Source organism: Lissotriton vulgaris, chromosome 4_1 (genome assembly GCF_964263255.1).
Source record: "Lissotriton vulgaris chromosome 4_1, aLisVul1.2, whole genome shotgun sequence".
Taxonomy (NCBI): domain Eukaryota; kingdom Metazoa; phylum Chordata; class Amphibia; order Caudata; family Salamandridae; genus Lissotriton; species Lissotriton vulgaris.
Window position 1 is genome coordinate 1692673450 of NC_141691.1, and position 20973 is coordinate 1692694422.

The window sequence follows — 20973 nt, forward strand, 5'->3', positions numbered from 1 at the left end:
AGTATACTGTATGCCTCGTAAAGTGATGGCAGCGCATTCGCGCTGTATTGCGGGCGAGAGCTAAAAAAAAAAATAGACCGTGAAGGAGACAAAATTACTCACGTCTAACCATGTTACTGTCCAGGTCTCCAAATATGCTTACTGAAAAAAAATCTATCCACATGTAGGACTCTTACTCACAGTTATCATATCCTGATAACAATATAAAACTGACCTGTAAAAAGAATGCCACAGACACCATGGAATGGCAGACGTATGTTTCACAAACTTCAGAGGAGTTTAGTAAATGCCAAAGTAAAAAGAGAAATGTCACATCTAGTAAGGAAGTAGATATTCGGCTTCACTGGACTAAAGACACACTTGGCAGAAGCTTAAGCCAGAGGAGCAAGGCAAAAACATGCAGCATTAAATATATAATAGTAAAGAACAGGATGTCAGCAGAAAAAAAACAATGCAACGATGTTTGACATGTTAAAGGTGTGCAATCTGTTTTAACAGGAATACATCTCATAAACGATCCCCTTTTGGAACCCAGGACTGCTCTAAGATAGGCAACAGCTGGTGAGGGCATTGCAAACTAGCAGCACAGCTGTGAGGCAGGCCAGGCTGAAGCCTTCTGATTGATTGGGAGGGGGAGGGAGAGCACAGAAAATACACAAGAAATAAAGGAAAAACAGCACAGTGTTTGTGAAACTGGCACAGTGCTGAATGTCTACAGTTATTCAAACAGACAACCCAGCAGGAGCCCCAGGTAGGGGAGGCGGCAGTAAAAAAGGTAGCAGTAACACAACTGTGGCATCAAGAGGAGGTGGGAGGAACAATGCTATATTTGAACGTAAGCACCTCTGAAGCTCTGAAGCTAAACACAGACAATCAGTAAAAGAGCAGGAAACTAAGAAAAAAGTAGTCCCCCAAAGAACAGATAAAGAGCCATGGCGAAATGAGACAGTACTAAGTGCCTGCTCTGTGGGAAGAACATAAGAGAGAAAGGAGGGACAAAGAGGCAGGACTGACCACGAGCAAGCAGGAATTGTTGAAGGACACTGAAGGACACTGACATAGACTAATGAAAAGCAAGGTCAGGAAATGGGATGGACTTGATGCCCACAGACTGATTACAGCAGGTCTCAAGGAGACAGCTGCACTGTCAAGCTCGACCTCATAAACGGTTTGCCTGCGCTGGAATAAAGTCTGCTGTGTCCCACCCATCACTGCATTGGCAACCTGTTTTCTAGGATTTGCAAAAAGAAAGCTGCTTCATTTATTAATAATAATAGGCTGGAATTCTTGGAGTAACATCGAAAGGTCATTTTTGTGACAGGTTTGTGATGCAGCACAAACATACTCTCCTGTTTCAAACCTGTTGTTATATTCACAAAGAGACTATTTTGTGACCTGAGAATACACCAGGACTTTATTGCTGTATTCTGAAGAATAGTGGGAGTTTATTAGCTGTTTTAAAATACCATTACTTTTCTTTAGATGAGAAGATTTTCAACATCATTCTTATAATTTTCACTGACATATTTCTATTTTTTATTCTCACTAGGTATAACAATAGCGTGAAGATGCCATTCCATAAGTTTTGGAGTATGTGTTTCAGGAAACAACATGAAGGAGAAAAGAAATCCTTAGTAAATGATGTCAAAATACAAATGAAGCGAGAAATAACATTGTTCAATGGAGTCACGTTAATAATTGGATGTGTGATAAGTGTAGGAATATTTGTGTCTCCCGCAGGCGTTCTAAAATGCAGCGGCTCCTTTGGACTGTCACTTGTTGTGTGGGCACTAGCAGGCATACTTTCCACATTTGGAGGTCTGTGCTATGCTGAGCTTGGAACTTTCATCACTAAATCTGGGTCTTGCTACATATATATCCAGGAAGCCTTCGGTGGATTTGCTGCCTTTATCGTACTGTGGTCCTCCTTTCTGATAATAGAGCCAACAGCTCAGGCGATTGTATCTATTACTTTTGCCAATTATGTGGTTCAGCCTTTTTTCTCTTCATGTGAGCTACCGTATGAGGCGACCAGGATGATTGCAGCGGCCTGTATGTGTGAGTAGCAGTTTACTTGAATTTGCTGTATTCTTTTGATTATTCCACAACAGAATGTCATTTATAGTTACTTATGATGACAAATATTCTGAGTTTCTTCTTTGCTTTATTTCCTTTGTTTAAAGGTTGATCGGATGTTGAAATTTAAACACACTCCAGTGTTACATTTTCAAAATTGAGGGCCATATTTATCAAGGGTAACATCGCTTTTGCACCATGCAACGAGGTGCCCAAGTAACGCAACCCTTGAGATGCAATTTCTCAAGCCACGGAAGGCCACCTTGCATGGCCCAGAGTGGCTTGCAGTGGCAACCGCCACAAAGAGGGGTGGGGCGGGTGGAAGGAACACGGGAGGGGGAAACCTAAGTGTGCATGTGTATTTGGCCGGCCTGAGAAGGCCGGCCCAACACACATGAATACTCAGAAGTGCACATGTCACTCCTCCTCCCCCTCCCATGCCTCGGCCCCGCCCTTCCCTGCACACGCTGGCTCAGAGCTGTCAAATGATAAATAAAACAACGATAGAACATCATTTTACTTTTGACCTGCTGGCTCTGAGCCAGGCAGTCGGGCAACACTACTCTGCCATCGCAGAGGAACCAAAGCTGGTGGCATGGTAAATCCAGAGTAATGCAACGCAGTGCAAATCGCTGCGTTGAATTACTCTGCCCCAGGGAGACTTTCAATTGGTGGTGCATCTGTGTTACCATGCAAAACCTATGAATATTGACATATTCCCAGGTTTACCATTAGCGGTAGACCTGGGAAATGTGCAAAACTGCCATCACGGTGAATTAAATATTCAAGTTCTTCCAAAACTTGCTGTGCGTGTTACATAAAGGTCAAATACCATCAAGACACTGCAGTTGCAGTATGGCTCCAAGTGTGCCATTGCTGGCAGTATAAAGTGACTGGGTACATTTAAAATTGCAAAGTCCATTCCTTGCGCACTGTTGCAACGCTCTGAAAATGACAGTCGCATACCCCTCTTTTCTCCCTTGCAAGGTGAGCAAGAACTTGAATATTTCATTTACAATGCATGCTGGTTGTTGTATGATTAAAGGACTACAAAGTTATACTGCAGCTGTATTTTAATCACGTGGTCACTTTAATCAATAACCTCGCACACCTTTGACCAAGGCTCACAAGGAGAGCCGAAACACGTCAGGACCAACATGAGGATATGCATTTTTCTATTCCTAACAACAAAAAGATCACCACAGCGGACTAAGCAATGAGCACCTCAAACTTCAGTAGTCCCACACAGTATTAAAAGTTCTGTGCTGTACAACCTCCAAGACCTGCTGTGTTTCGGTCCCACTGGATTTCCAGATAACAACTTGAAGAAACGTGGAGGCAGCACCAGTTAGAAAGTGATTTGAAGAGGCATATAGTTGTATCAAAATTTCTTTTATTGTTCTTTTTTCAGAAGTGCACAAGACAGCCAAAGCGTTTCGCTCCACCCCGGGAGCTTCGTCAGGGCAGGGTAAAAGTAAGGGTCTGGATTGAGTATTCCAGAGACTGTAGGGCAGTATGACGTTGGGTTGAACTTCAGGTGTATCAAAATATCAGCAGAAGAATTCAATTTGTAGTCATTGGGGTGTGTCACCAGATATTGATTTATGCCGATATAATGAGGATCAAGGCACCAATCGAAGGGATATATATATGATGGCAAAAAATAGTCAATTTTCGTTTTGCCGGTAACTCATGAAATTGCTTCAGTCACCAGGTATAGAGATATATATCAAGTTGTCATAGAAAAGTAGTTTCCAGTGTGTGATCCAATGGTGGTGCCCCGAAAGTGATAGGCAGCCGGTGTTGTCCTCCGCAGCGTCCCGATTCGGAGGACAACACCGGCTACACATAGCCTGCAGAACGAGGCTCCTTGGCAGCTTATTAAGGCCTGCCTATCACTTTTGGGGCACTACCATTGGATCACGCACTGGAAACTACTTTTCTATGACAACTTGATATATATCTCTACACCTGGTGACTGAAGCAATTTTATGAGTTACCGGCAAAACGAAAATCGACTATTTTTTGCCATCATATATATATCCCTTCGGTTGGTGCCTTGATCCTCATTATATCGGCATAAATCAATATCTGGTGACACACCCCATCGACTACAAATCAAAATCTTCTGCTGATATTTTGATACACCTGAAGTTCAACCCAACGTCATACTGCCCTGCAGTCTCTGGAATACTCAATCCAGGCCCTTACTTTTACTCTGCCCTGACGAAGCTCCCGGGGTGGGAGCGAAACGCGTTGGCTGTCTTGTGCACTTCTGAAAAAAGAACAATAAAATAAATTTTGATACAACTATATGCCTCTTCAAATCACTTTCTAACTGGTGCTGCCTCCACGTTTCTTCATGCTGCTATTCCTATTTGTGGAAGAAAAGCACTTGAAACCTTGAAATTTGGCTTTGATGTTTCTTTTCTGTTTGGAGATATATGTTTTCATGTTAATAAATGCAAAATATGAAAAGAATTAATTAAATACAACATATGAGCTGTCAATGGTCAGCCAGATCTCCTCAGTGGTTGGGACCTGTACTAACTTAATTAGACAGCTAAATTAGACAGCTACGCAAGTTAGTTCCTTTGCTTTCCCCCTCTACACTCCGGACAATTGTCTCTGCTACAATCATTTTGAAACTCGACTACGGGAATGCCCTGTATTTGGGTCTCCCCCAAACCCTGATAAAGAGACTGCAAGTGGTCCTGAACGATGCAGCTAGGCTGATCTTTCGGCTACCTAGACGCACTCATGCATCACCATTGTTGTGTAAGCTGCATTGGCTCCCCATAAAACAACGGGTGGAGTTTAAAAGTTTGTGCATTGCCCACAAGGCAATCTATGGTCAAGCTCTGGCTTACATTAAAGAACGCCTCGGAATCTATAAACGGACACGATTACTAAGGTCTTCAGATACTCAACTACTGTCCTGCCCTCGCTATAAACTAGCTACGAAGGGTGGTAGATCTTTTTCGGTGGTTGTCCCACAGGTTTGGAACAAACTTCCCAAATCTCTTCGTAAAGAATCTGACCTGCTGCATTTCAGGAAATCCTTAAAAACATTTCTGTTCAGAGAAGCTTTAAGCTCCACTTAGGGGTATAGCTGTATGCTTTTGTTTTTTGTTGGCTTAGCTTCCTTCTGTCAAAAAGCACCTTGAGACCTGTAGGTGATTTGGCGCTATACAAGCTGTAGTTAACAATACCAAGAACAATAACAATATATTATTAATCATTTTAAAGTATATATGTATATTTAAATAAACACAAACGCATGTGTGTTTCTTTATATAAATATTTCTTCATGTATAGTATTAAATATGACCCCACAACAGACTTTGCTGCACTTTCCTGTACCCTGGGGTGGGACTACATCCCCCAGACCTCTCTGCTTCCTGGGAGGAGGTGCAGCTACCCGCAATATCACCTCAGCACTCAAAAGCACATAGATTTTCCTGGGGCGTGAGATGGGCCCAAGGGTAATACCAGGCCTTGAGCCGGCCTGTCTGTGCCTCTGTGCGGTTGAGATCGGACTGGGCCGCCACCTTAGTTTCGTTTTGTTTTTCACGTTATGCAGTTATCCCACTCTGCCTAGATAATGTGCAAGCGGAAAGTCTAACTGTCGCTGAGGCTGTTAAAGGCCCCCACAATGGTGCTAACATTGCGACGCAGCTCACTTCTGCAGTACGGGCTATCTCTGAAGAAACAGCACAGCTGAGGTTGAACTAGAGATTAGCTTGCAAGCCTCAGAGCAGAATCCAAACCCTGCAGTACATGTGGTAGGAAATGGGTCTAGTGATGGCGTGCATGTGAACGTTGCCACCACCACCACCATAAGTCATTCATTGCCTTCTTCTTCCACCATGATCCCCCATCACTGATAGCGATTTTGGAGTTTCTAATCCCACCGTAGGAAGTGCCCTGGTAGATGGTATTAGCATGACCTCATTAAGTAACTCAAGAATTAAAATACCTACAAATGGGGTTTGTTATTAAGTCAGCCTGTCAGCCTTCTTCTTATGGCCATTCGCCTTGCTCACTTTGCAATGACCTTTGTATTATCATAGCTAATATACTTGTGGACCTATTGTCATCAAAGCTAGAATCTCTGGTCGCTTCCTCTTGTTCATCTTGTTAATCCAGACTTATTAAGATTGAAGATACCATCAGTAATCTAAAGGGCCAAGTCGATATGTAGCTTTACAAGAGTTTGGATGAGTTGGGTAGGCAAGCTGCTTTTCCCATTTGAGCTCTACTAGAAGGCAGACTGATCCCAAGCCCTTGACTGTGCTAGTTACAGGGAAAGGTAGCCTTTTTCATTTGGGCACCTGTTGGCATCATGTCCTTGGACATCAGCAGTTCTGTGATTCATTTGTGGCACAAGACAAGCTCCTACTGCGGAGAGGGTTATGCCCCCCCTCATGTTACCATTGGTGGAAGCTTCACATCCACTAATGTTAGCAGATGGGCTAGTTCTACCACAGCTGATGACAAGATGGATAATCTAGAACTTCCTCCATGTGCAAAACCATACCTTCTCATACTGGCCAGTGTCACTGTATTGATGGTTAACACCACATCAAGTTTTGGTCTGCTCAAAAACAAAGTAATTCATAGGGTACACACTCAACTGAGCGACAGGCTACCTTTGTCCAAAGAGATTATTGTGTACCTTCTCGTATCGGATCGTCTTACAACCAAGGTCTTTGGAAGGAGACTGTGCAGCAATAAATTTTAACAACCCATGACTAGCGGGCTTTTTGTTATCCCAGCTGCCATTCTGAAAGGATTGATAGGCCACCTCTTTTTCTTCTCATGGGGCCTAATGCTTGTTTATCTACTCCCTTGGGCTCCCTAGCCCCTGCTTTAGTTCTCCTGCCTGAGATTAACATCCCCACTTCTAACTGTTTTGTCCCATTATGCTCATTGTGTGATAATGATTGATTGTCCAGTCTTGATGTTTGTGGTCCAGATGCTTGTAAGAATGATCCAAAGGATAAATTGGTAAACTTTGGTGCTGTTTCTTTATAAGTTGAAATGTTGCTGGTCTCACTAGCAAAAATGGATCACAAGGCTTTCTATGACTTTTTAGTATAACATTGGTTGTTTTCAGGAGACATGGGACACATACCCAGACTTTTTCCTTAAAGTATTTTTCCTCCTTTGAAGTCCATGCTGCTTCATCCAGTCATGGGAGTGCAAAGGGTGGTCTTTTAATTTTACTTTCGATAAAGCTTAACTACACAATGTCTCAAATTAATACTAATTCTGTATGTCCTTGTACAAATCAGTGCTTTAAACTATTGGATAATGGGGATGATCCTTCTGTGGATTCCTTGCATCTTTTGCACCCTGAGGGAGACTGCTTAAATTCCTTCTTGGCAGAGTATACCCTGATTTGAAAGTTAGCCCCTGACTTCACTGGCCGGGGTGCCAACAATGTTTTTGATTTCTTTTAAATTTTTATCCTTTGGTTTTTTTTTATTATGCTTTTATTGGGTACCAAAGTTAGATAGTACAGTATAAAGAGAAACAATGCATTGGGACAGCTTATCAAGGCATAATCAGACAATCCGACTATGAAGTCCATGCTCGGGACTCCCAGTCCTCCCTGTTTGAAGGGCAGCGCCAGAGTCTCCCAGGAGGTCCTGGGTAATTTGCCAGCCCAAGCGAGAGTGATCAGGTTCGAACGTAGCCTGCACCTAAAGTCAGCGGTAAGGGGTAGCGTAAGGTTAACAAAAACGTACAGAAACTTCAGGAGCATCACCACCTGTGCTATGCCTAATTGCCCTGCAAGGAACAGCGGCAATGCCGACCAACAGGCCAGTCAGCTCTCAAGCCAATCCATTAGTCTATCATAATTATAACGCCAAAGCTCTTCAATGTCCCAGCTAAGCCAGATTGCTAAATATTTCAATGGAGTCTCTGCCCAACTAAGGAGGTACTCTGATTGGACCAGGCCGGTGGCCAGGGTCAATGAGAAGATGACCGACATACCCCAATAATGATGATGCCCGATAGGCCCCCCCAAAAAATGATTTCCCTGATCAGGGGGTCCAAGTTCTTGACATACAGGGTCACATCATCCACATACAATGATACTAGAGCCACCCTAGGGGTGAATGCCAGGCCTTTATGCGCGTGATGTTGATGTGATGCTGCCTCAGATGAGCAGCGAGAGGCTCCATGGTGATGGCAAAAAGGAGGGGAGATAACGGACAGCCCTGTTTCTTGCCACGGGTTATTTGGATGGGTTGGGACGGTATATCATCCCATTGATCTGCAGTCTCGCTGTCAGTAAAGAGTAGAGCAGGGCGGCCAGTTTAAAAAATTTGAGGCTAATGCCCATACGGGAGAGAAGTGCAAACAAGAAGAGCCACTCCAAGGTAATCAAGGCCTTGCTGGTGTCCAGGAAGATCGCAGGTGCAGGGAGGGAAGGGTCCACTTCTTGCATGATAGCGAAGAAGGTTTGTAGATTGTGTGAAGTACCCCTATCGGGGACAAAACCGCACTGGTCAGGGTGCAGCACCGTGGGCAGCAGCAGGAGTAGTAGAGGCACGATCAATTTAGCGAGGTTTTTATGTTCTAGGATGATTATCGATAACGATTGATAGGAATCGCTCAGCAGCAGGTCTTTATCTGGATTGAGGATCGTGATGATAAGAGCTTCCTCGAGCAAAGGGGGAGTGTTCCTCTCTCCAGCGATTCCTCATACATGTTGGGGTGTGGTATTAGCAGCAAGGCAAATTCCTTTTAAAAAGAGGCCGTCAATCCGTCCAGTCCCAGGCCTCATCACCGGGCAGGGCAAGGATCACCCCCAGCACCTCCTCCTCAGAGAACAGTTACTCCAGATATCTACAGTGGCCATCCTCCAGCCACAGTAGCTACAACGAGCCAAAAAATGGGGTTCAGATCAGGATGGGGGTTAAAATGTTTCACCTCGTATAGTGAGGAATAAAAGGATACCATTTCTGCTTGGATGACATCCTGACCAATCGCCATCCGGTTGTCAGAACAACACAACTCGCAGATGTAATCGTTGACCCATGGGTTTTTAAGGAGACTAGCCAATGTTTTACTGGCCCATTCCCCCTCTCTGTACCTTCTGGCACATGCTTCTTTCCCCATATAGTGTGCTTCCCTTTGAGCTTCTTCTTCAAATTCAACCTATTTACCTCTAATAGTCCCAGGGATCCCCAATTGGCTAGTGGCAAAGTATTCCTGTCCAAGCTCTTGTATTTCTGCCTTGAGCTGCCTAAGGTCCCTTCGTAATGACCTCAGAACCCCCACCTGCTTGGTGATAAACTCACCTTGGATCACCGACTTGAATGCTTCCCGTAGTATGGAGGGGAATCCCACCGTGCCCTTATTTAATGCAAAATATTCCACAATGGTTGAGCGGATCACATCTCAGAACACTTGGCCCCGCAGAGCACCTAATGGGAGTTCCCAGGTAAAAACTCTACTTGGGGTGCCCGGAAGTTCAAATTCGAGCAGTGCCAGGGTATAGTCAAAGAGGGTTCGTGTGAGGTGGGTAGTTTTGGTGACCAACGATGCCACATCTCTTGAGGTCATCGAGAAATCTATTCTGGACCAGCTGAGTCCCATCGTCGACAAACAAGTGCCCTCCTCTTTGTGTCTGTTGTGGTTGCACCATATATCTACCAAGTCGTGATCTGTCATAATAGTTTGTATCTGTGCCACTGCTCTAGGGTGGGGGCAATGAGAATCCCCCAATCTGTCCCTGTCTGGGTCCAGTATGACATGAAAATCTCCACCCCATAAGACCGCCCCTGGACCAATGGTTTCAACTAGTCACCATACCTCACCAAAGAAGTCTGGGTCATCAACATTTGGCCCGTATACCGAGACCAACCTGACCAGGTAGCCCCCCCAGCACATCTGCTAGTAGGACATACCTCCCTTGTGGGTCGCATATCGCAGTTCATGTGTGCCAGAGTAGCCCTTCTCTAAAGATAATCATGGTCTACCTTGCATAATTGGAGTAGCTTGCAGTACATCCATCCCGCCTACAAGTGCGCCCAATTGCCCTCGTCAGATGCAGTTCTTGCAAAAAGCATATATCAGCCCCATTTCGTTAGCGATATGCCGCAACCAGCTTTGCCTTTCTACAATCATTAAGGCTCCATACATTCCAAGGACGTTATATTTTCAGTGTGTAAGCTCATGCATTCAGCTGCGGAGTCATCTGCAAGTCTGCATCTTCAGCGCCCAGATACCACCATCCACCTCCCACTACATCCACCCAACTCGGCTGAAAAGCAATCCCCCTACCCCAATGTGGCCACGAGTGGCCAACTAACAAAAACATAACATGACGTATCCCAGATGGGAACTCTAGGGGCCCGGCAAATCCCAGCTGGTGGATGCTTGGTGGCTGGATGTTACAAATGCAGCGGGGGAGGCATACACCAATTGGTAGACAAACAAGTCAATGAAAGATAGACAGCCGAAGAGGGTGAGTTTATCATAGGAACAAGATGTGGAGGGGCGCCCACCCTCAGCACCCCGGAAATTGCAGATCAACAGAATTCCTTGTGTTTAATCAGCTAGTCGTTCTCGCTGAGTGGTTCCCCTTCTTCAGCACACTTGTCCGCTCGCAGAGGCAGCTTGTTAGGGCAAAGGTTTCAAGCAAACTTGGCGGCAGGTATAGGGTCCGTGAAATACATAGTTTTGCCACCATGGAAAGTGCATAATTTTACGGGATAGAGCAGGGAATATAATGTACTGTTTATGAAACATCCTTTTTACGAGCAAAAAGTTTCTCCTGGCAGCCTGAACAGTCAGAGTAAAATCAGGGTAGAATGATACTGCATTGCCCTGGTATGTAATCTCTTGATGTTCTCTGGCCCTATGCAGCACTGTTTCCCGGTCCCTGTAATTTAGGGTGAGTAGTCAAAATATTGAACTTTTAATATCAACATACCAGAATATCAAATTTTTAATATCAAAGGTAGAAAATATCTATGTTTTTAATATCGATGTTAAAAATGTCCATATTGGTATGTGTAGTGAAATATCAAAGTAAAATATATCGAATGTCATAATATCGTTGTGTGAAAATATCGATAAAGTGTAGTATTTTGTAATTTTTTTTATTTTTTGTAATATTTTGTATCAAAGGGGCGGATTCCAGTTGGAAGGGCTCCGAACCATGTTCGGAGCCCTTCCGACTGAATCGGAACGTGTCGGCGGATTCCTTTCCGTCCGAGCCATTCCAATGGGCTCGGTCGGAATGGAATCCGACTCGGATTTCCTGATGGCTTATGACGAGCTCGGAGAGTAAGTCTGCCATCCGGAAATCCTTCAGTACTCCCCCGGTCGCCTCTTTACGACCGAGGGAGTACGATGGCAGTTTTTCACTGCCTTTTCTTGCCGGTGTTTCCAGCATGAAAAGGCAGCCGGAAACTGTCTCTCGGGCCCCCAGCAGGGCCCCCATGGGTGCGAGGCTGCCAAAAGGCGGCCTCAGGGCACCTATGGTGCCCCTATGTTGACCCCTGCACCCTGTGGCAGGGACCTTGGGGTGCTGGCCACAGGGTGCAGGGATGAACTGCACCCATGCTTTACACAAAGCAGGCATGCATTTCGCTCGGAAGGCATGCTTCCATTGTGAAGCATACAAATGCGACAGAACAGGGTTCGGTCCAATCGTACTAGCAGGGCTGTAACCGACGACAGCAGGTCGGTCGATTACGCCTCCTGACCGATGTCGGACAAACCTGAGTCCGTCCGATATCGGAATTAGCCCCTGGCTGTAACCGACGACAGCAGGTCGGTCGATTACGCCTCCTGACCGATGTCGGACAAACCTGAGTCCGTCCGATATCGGAATTAGCCCCTAAGTGTTTTAATATGTTGTTTGGAATGCATTAAAAATATGTATTTTATATAGATTTTTTTATTTTTTTTATTTCATATATAATTTTAGGAGCAGGATGTTGGGTTTATGGGGATAAGGGTTGGGAGTGTTTTAAAAATATGTATTTGAAATTTAACATCATTAAAAAAATTATACATTTTAAAATTTATTAAAAAAATAAATATTTAAAATTCAATCTGAAAAACAATTTTAGGAGCAGGATGTTGGGTTTCTAGTGGATAAGGGTGGGGAGTGTTTTAAAATAAGATATTTTAAACGTAATGTATTTAAAAAAATATACATTTTAAAATGTATTTAAAAATATTTTTTAAATATTTAAAATTAAATTTGGAAATTAATTTTAAGAGCAGGATGTTGGGTTTATAGCGGATAAGGGTGGGTAGTGTTTTAAAATAAGATATTTTAAATGTAATATTTTTTAAAAAATTATATATTTTAGAATTTATCTACAATTTTTTTAGAAATATTTAAAATGAAATGTGAAAATTAATTTTTGGAGTGGGATGTTTTATTTATAGGGGATAAGGGTGGGTAGTGCTTTGCATTAAGATATTTTAAATGTAATTTTTAAAAAAGGTATACATTTTAGAATGTATATAATATTTAAAATATTTAAAATTTAATTTTAAAATGTATTTTTACTTTTAAAATTAAATTTGACAGTTACTTTTAGGGGTGGGATGTTGGGCTTATAGGGGTGGGGAGTGTTTTAAAAATAGATAATTTAAATGAAATATTATTAAAAAAGTTTAAACAAATTGAATTTATGATATTTGAAAAAATATTTGATAATGAATTTTAGGAGTGGGATGTTGGGTTCATAGGGGATAAGGGTGGGGAGTGTTTAAAAAATATACATATTTAATTTAATTTAATATATTGGAGTGGTCATAGTAATGTATTTATATTACGGTCCAGCACCTACCCCCATTGAGCATAGACTGGAGTGGGAATAGTAAATTAATTGTGTTTAGTGTCCAGCACGTACCCAAATTTAACATAGACTGGAGTGGGAATAGTAAATTAATTTGGTTCAGTGTCCAGCACCTACCCCAATTTAATGTAGACTGGAGTGGGAATAGTAAATTATGTATGTTTAGTGTTCAGCACCTACTCCAATTTAATATAGGCTGGAGTGGGAGTAGTAAATTATTTATGTTTAGTGTCCAGCACCTACCCCAATTTAATGTAGACTGGAGTGGGAATAGTAAATTAATTATGTTTATTGTCCAGCACCTACCCTAATTTAACATATATTGGAGTGAGAATAGTAAATTAATTATGTTTAGTGTCCAGCACCTACCCTGATTTAACATAGACTGGAGTGGGAATAGTAAATTATTTCTGTTTAGTGTCCAGCACCTACCTCAATTTAATATCAGTTTCATACGTCTTTATTTCGAATATTTCATCATAAAAGACAACATATAAAATACATACATAATTCATCATTAAAAATACAGTTCGTGTCATGAGCAATTTTTAAATAATAAAAATTCTCCATAGTGTCCTCTAAGACATCAACGAATCAATAAGATTAGATTAAATAAGTTCGAAAAGACATTCAGAAATTCAATCGAATATAATATTTCATACAAGAATAAAAAGTGAAAGTGTAAAACCCTTCATCTAATTAATTGCCAAGTGGATGCCTAGCTCTAATAATCCATACCCACCCTAAAAATCTGGCCACGCCTATTGACACACACTCTGAGGAATTTGATCTTAAAACCCAGAGGGCTTCCATACACACCCGTGAATTAATCCTCCAGCAAATGGGCTTGATCCATCTGCGACGGGGGGCGGAATAAGCTGGGCAGACTAAGAAAAAATGGCCAATGGATTCCCTTTGCCCACTACACCAGGGGCAGAACTCATTAGATTGGCTACGTCATTTGTTTGTGAACTCCCTTACAAGTAGCGTACCAACTCTGAACTGGTGGTAAAGTTTTCTGTCTAAACTTTTGGTAATGTTATCCCAATACGGCTCAGTGTGGAAGTCTACCTTGTGGAGCAAGAAAAGACCTGTCAAGTTTGTAGACTGTGATAGCGAAATATGTTCTTCTTTTACAGTAGCCCAATATAAAAGTTTAAATTCTTTTTTCGGCGGGAACACATGGTTTCCCGGATCTGACCACTGTTAGTTCAAACCCATATTTCGTAGGATAGACTTCACGTCTCGAAACCAAGGTAGGTTTCCAGACCCTAAGATGGATCTCACATCCAAAATTTCATTGGCAAACAGAGACAGTTCTGGTGTAGACATGATACGTCTCCACAGAGCTACCATCCTATAACGAGCTAGGTCTCTGATGGAGTGGCAGCCCATATCTAACAGAAGGGGAAGGGTAGGTGTGGATAGCGGAAGACCAACCAAGCTGCGTAAAAACTTATTTAGAATTTTAACCAAAGGTGCGAGGTCTACAGAACTCCATAAATCCGCTCCATAAAGGATAGCAGAGCTTATTTTAGCATTATAAATTTTTAATGCTGGCAAAATCCTTTTGGTTTGGAAGCATCGTTGCTCCTTAACCAAACACCCCGTTAAACGAACAAATTTTAGACAGAGGGCATCAATCTGCTCCTTCCATCGCAGCCTATAGTCTATAACCACACCTAAATAAGTCATAACCTCTACCTGTTCTAGGATGGTACCATTCATACTAACTTGACTCCGTAATGGTTTGTTCTTCGTTAGGACCATAAATTTAGTTTTAGGTACGTTAATCTCAAGGTCATTGGTTTTGCAAAACTCCACAAATTTATTTATTGCGGTCTGTAGCCCCACTTGAGTTTTTGCCAAGATCAACGTGTCGTCGGCAAAAATAAGAAGGGGAAACTTTCTCCCACCTAAAACTGGCGCATCTGTTGGAATGTCTGACTAAATATCGAAATCAAAAATATCGACATACAAAAATATCGGGACAAAAATATCGAAGTCAAAAATATCGGAATCCTATCCCTAACAAGGTAAGTACAAAAATATCGAAAAAATAATATCGTAGTACAAAAATATCGAAATTAAAAATATCGTTTTTTTAAATGTATTAATAATAATGTTAAAATAATTATAAAATACATATAATGTTACAAATATTAAATACAAATATTAAAACATAATTAAAAAATTAAAACTAATACATATACATTTAAAATAAATTAAAAACGTAATAATTTAATGTAATTTTATATTTTGTAATTTCATTTAATTGATTTAATTTAAATTTATTTAATTTTTACCCTGTACGACTGTACCCCAAAAATCCAAAACTGACCCAGAACCCTAAAAATACCCCTTTACCCATGAACTGAAAACTGACCCTGAACCCTAAAAATACCCCTTTACCCAAAAACTGAAAACTGACCCTGAACCCTAAAAATACCCCTTTACCCAAAAACTGAAAACTGACCCTGAACCCTAAAAATACCCCTTTACCCAAAAACTGAAAACTGACCCTGAACCCTAAAAATACCCCTTTACCCATGAACTGAAAACTGACCCTGAACCCTAAAAATACCCCTTTACCCATGAACTGAAAACTGACCCTGAACCCTAAAAATACCCCTGTACCCATGAACTGAAAACTGACCCTGAACCCTAAAAATACCCCTTTACCCAAAAACTGAAAACTGACCCTGAACCCTAAAAATACCCCTTTACCCATAAACTGAAAACTGACCCTGAACCCTAAAAATACCCCTTTACCCATGAACTGAAAACTGACCCTGAACCCTAAAAATACCCCTGTACCCAAAATTAATTAATATTATTTAATTACCAATTAATTATTAATTAACAATAACAATAAAGTAAATATATTAGCACATTTGCTGTAATTAATTTAATTTAAAAATTAATATTATTTTGCACAATTAATTAATTAAGAATAACAATAAATTATATATAAAAATTACTATAATTAATTTAATTTAATAATTAATAATAATTAATTACCAACGAATTAATCATTATTAATATGAAAAAAATATAATAATTAATTAAGTAATTATTGGAAATTAATTACCAATTAATTATTAATTAAAATATGTACAAACATATATCAATTCATTAATTATTATTAAATTACTTCCCACCCTATTCCCCTATAAACCCATAACCCGCTACAGAACATATTTATCAATTAATAAATTAATTAAAAATAATTTAAAATTAATTCTCAATTAATTAATTAATAATTCCTAATAATGAATAATTAATTTAACATAATTAAATTACTTCCCACCCTATTCCCCTATAAACCCACAACCCGCTACAGTAGTAAAAGACAATATTTAATAAAATAACATTAAAAATAAATAATAAAACATGATAAATACAATATAATATACACTAAATTTATTTAAAAATTGATATTAGTAACATCAAAGTTATTAATTTCGATATTATTAACATCGATATTTACAACTTCGATATTACTGATATCATACCAATATCGATATTTAGATTGTCGATATTACTTACCTTCGATATTTTTGTATATCGATATTTAAACTTCGATATTTTTGCATATCGATATTTAAAAATCGATATTTTGTCTGTGTACCATCTGTTGGGGTATCTACTAAGAACTGCACTACTTGATCTATAAATAGTAAAAACAAGGTTGGTGCCGACGCAGCCCTGCCTTACACCACGAGTCACAGGGAAAGGCTCAGTCACCTGGCCCTGCCTAACCCATCTTACTCTGGCAAAGTTGTTATCATGCAGCCTTACAGTTAACTCCAAGAGTTCAGGTGGCATTCCCATTTTGCTCAAAGCAGCCCACATCTTCTCTCTAGGGACCAGATCGAACGCGGATTTGAGATCCACGAACGCTGCATAGATGGTGCCCCCACCTAGAAACACAGTCTTCCAATATATCAGAGTGAATCTGAGCACTTGGTCCACTGTGCTTGTGTTTGACCTAAAGCCAGCTTGCATATGGGATAAAATATTTTCCTCACTCATCCATGCCTGAATTTTACCCAAAAGCATTCTAGCAATAACTTTCTGCAGGTCGTCTATAAGACTTATGGGGCGGTAGTTCCCTGGCAGGGACTGATCTCCTTTTTTAAAAACAGAAAGGATTTCGGCCCCTTTCCATGAGTCTGGAACCCTAGCTCCATTGACAATGGCATTAGCTAAAGTCGTAATATATGGTACCCAGTTATCCAGATCGTGCTTGAAAAGATCGTCTGGGACGCAGTCCATACCGGGCGCTTTGCCCGCTTGGACCAACCTTAACGCCTTCTCAGCCTCAATATTTTCAAACACTGTGGGCACACTAATAATTTTGGGTATAGACGACAAGCCTCTCTCCACTACGTCATTTGTTGCCATTACCAGGCCACAGAACTGGGTTGAGTAATGCTCAACCCAGTCCTCGGCGGAGACATAGTTAACTGGAGTTTGCGAGTCCCAGGCCCGCCCCATTTCACGACCTGCCAGAATTTGAGCTGGTTGGAAGACAAACTGGCCTCATACAGATCCAACCAGCGACGGTCGTCCCATAACTGCTTCGCATTCTTTTGGACCCTCTTATAATTTTCCCTTTCCGCTTGCATTACTGATGACACCCTAGTTTTGATAGCATCGATCAGGGAGCTATGAGCCTGGGGACAGGTTTTATTGTACCATTTGGTACTCGAAAAACCACCACCAATTTTCCCAGATGTTCCTGACTTTGTAAAGAAGGATCTTAATTTATCAAACAGGAGCTCATGAATTGAGCTAATCTGCTCGAGTGGCCCTGAGTCACCAATCACTGACCTGGCCTTTGTTACCGCCGATGACACTTCTTGGGAGATTTTATCAAGGGTAACCTGGTCATCCAGGACCCTACACCATCGGACCCTACGACAATCATTTGTGAGGGTGGCCTCTGCTGTAATACAATTGGTTGCGTTTGATCTAACCAAACCTCTGTCTACTTTCAGATTTATTACCAGAGGATTGTGGTTGCTCTCTGGCCTTACTAAAATTTCCATGTCCTCTAAAAGTGACCAAAACTCTATTTTGATTAAGAAATAATCAATTTGGCTTGTGCTTGACCCATTGTCAAACGTAACCTGACCCGCCCTGTCTGCGAATGCTCTTCCGTTGGCGGCTCTTAATCCCCACTCCAAGCACAGACCAAGCCACTGTAGAGCAGCCTCTGTAACCTTTTTAACAGGTATTATGACTAGGTTGGGGACATTCCATAGTTGGTCAACCTCTCCATAATAGTCATCCCCCAAACTAGGTAGGGGTTCAAACGTGCAGTTTAAATCCCCTGCCACTGTTATGCACTTGTCCCTTCCAATGGAATTCAATAGAAGGTCTAGATCGTCTATGATTGCTGGACTCCGTCCTCCTGGTAGACCCCTTGCATAGATGTTTATTATGAATAAGTCCTGATGGTTTTCTCTGCCAAGTTTTAACCCCAGTATATCAACATTTTGGGTTGTCAATACCAGTGGCCTGTATCCTAAGGATTGTCTGATCCAAATAACCAGCCCACCAGAAGGTCTTCCCTTTTTCCCCTTGATCGCAGGTTTATAAATATTAAGATAACCAGTACGAAAGACAGGATCAATTGCCCAACTTTCTTGAAATATTAAAACCGTCCAATTTAATATGCTTTTTAATATATTAGAATTTATTATTAAAAATATATATATAAGATAACTTTGCATTTAAAAAATGGGGAATAGGAGTTACTACATTGAATATATTTGTTTATTATAATGTTTGTGAGAATAAATAGTTTTTTATGTATATAAAATATATCTAATATAAACAAAGTAAATATAAATAGAAATCACACAATTTTCATTATAGTTGTTAGATTTTTTATTTGCTTATTAATTTGAGTAGGATGAAACAGTAAAATATTTTATTATATTGTAATTCAATAGAAATATATTTGTGCATATATTTCTGAAAATATGTAATGTACATTTCCATCAGTTTTAACATTTGTATAAAGTATATTTTAATTACTAATAAAATTGTAGATTTTTTTGCAAATTATATTTAATACAGTAGTAGGTATTGCATACATTTATACAAAGAAAGTGCAAACGGATTACATAGAGGGGTCGATTCCGATTCGGGTTGGAAATCGGCTGACCGGCTCGTATCGGGAACGGAGTCCGACCGACACCTACAGGCACCGTACGACCCGTGAAGTAGGATGTGAAAGCCGTTACCTACAACCGAGCCATACAGAAAACAAGCCGTACGACCGAGCTGTACAAAAATCAGCCATCCGGCAGGAAAATGGACACGAGCTGCACCGACCGAACCAAACCCGGAATGAAACTGACCGATACGTACCCGCAACGTCCGAGCCGCACAGTATGATGCCAAACGCATGAAATCTGACCAAATTGCACAGAGCTCAAGCCGCACGACCCACACAGACCTAAAACATACCTGAAGCGAGATAGACCACCACGATCGACTCGCATGCAACACAGAACAAAACCAGCGTGAAAGACATGGAGCAGCCCGCACAAGCCAACATGAGCGTCCGACTTGGTCAGAAGAACGTCTCCTACATTCCCACCAAAAACAACAGCAAAAACATAAAAAAGGACCAGTTAAGCAATGACCAAGTCAATAAATACCCCCCAAAAAAGCACAAAGACACACCCACAACTCCACCTATAAAAAGGCAAAAAGACACAACCATGATCCTTTGCAAATACAACAGAGCAGCCAGCACACAACAACTTGAGACACCAACCACTGACACACACACACAACTCACCCATCACACAACCCACACACCATCATCACCACTCCAAATACTCACACACATACACCCATCCAAAACAGACAAACACCCACCCACCCACATCACTACTCACCACCACCTATCACCATGCCCCCTAGGAAATATTGGTAGATGAGATCCTCAAAGTGGAGCCACATTTGTTTGGCGCATTGGTACAAAGGTCACCCATGTCTCAGACAACCAAGATGTGGGACAGGATCGTGGACAAGGTGGACGCACAAGCACCAGCATATCGCACAAAGACTGACATCCAGAACAGGTGGTATGACGTGCACAGGAGGGTCAAGAAGCTCCTCCAGAAGGAAAACGCCCTGAGCCAGATCACTGGCAGTGGCCCTCCTGCCATACCAGTCTACTTTAGGCCCTGGGAGGAGAAGGTGCTGGACATCCTACCACCAGAGGGCATTCATGGCCTACCACACATACCAGAGCCTGGTGAGTACACAACCAATATACTCAATATTGTGTCGCAATACACTCACATCACCGTTAAGGGGACAGTGAAACCATGCAGTGATAGCAAAGGCCCAGTAAACAAAAGTCAATCTGCCCAAGAAGTGTATGCTAGTCAGACAAACCCAATAATGGCCACATCATAGTGATTTGTAACTGACATGTAGAAACCTAACAACAAATAGGGAAAGGCAGTGGCACTAATCACTATCAGACATCCCTGTCACCACAACCAATATCTCACAGTCAAGCTGACTGACGGGAAGGATTAGTGGACATGCCTGTGAAGTCAGTGTATACCAAAGCATGATGGGGTTGTTGTCACAGATAATGCAACCTCTCCCAATTGCACCATCAACACGTCTCTGAAGAATGCTCACCTCAGAGGGGCTGGAAATGGGCTGGCAGGGACTCTGGGACTGGGTACTGTTGTGGGGAGCACAAGGCCCTGCTGGGACTTGGACACTACCAAACACCAGAACTCTACTGTCAGCCATCTTTTCAGCACAGGCACACCCCATCACAGGGAAGCAGAGTCAGAAGGAGAGAAGTGAGGGCATGCTGGGAAGGGGGGTGTAGCCCAGAGTATGCTGGGACTTGCAGTCACTGACAGTCCTCAGCCACCTACATGGCCCAGCAAGCCCACACTGCACCATGCTCACCTCAGAGGGGCTGGTAATAGGCTGGCAAGTACTCAGGGACTGGGTTCTATTGTGGGGAGCACAGGCCATGCTGGGACTTGGCCATCACCAAACA

The 20973-nt window shown here is 41.7% G+C and overlaps 1 protein-coding gene across 1 annotated transcript in view; it reads left to right on the forward strand.

Moving 5' to 3' along the window:
* Positions 1 to 20973, forward strand: part of LOC147724410 (Y+L amino acid transporter 2-like) — a 507321-nt gene that overhangs the window by 10392 nt on the left and 475956 nt on the right. The window contains exon 2 of the mRNA XM_086918041.1: positions 1550 to 2058. Coding sequence (XP_086774167.1) covers positions 1550 to 2058 — 509 coding nt within the window. The remainder of the gene's footprint in view (positions 1 to 1549; positions 2059 to 20973) is intronic.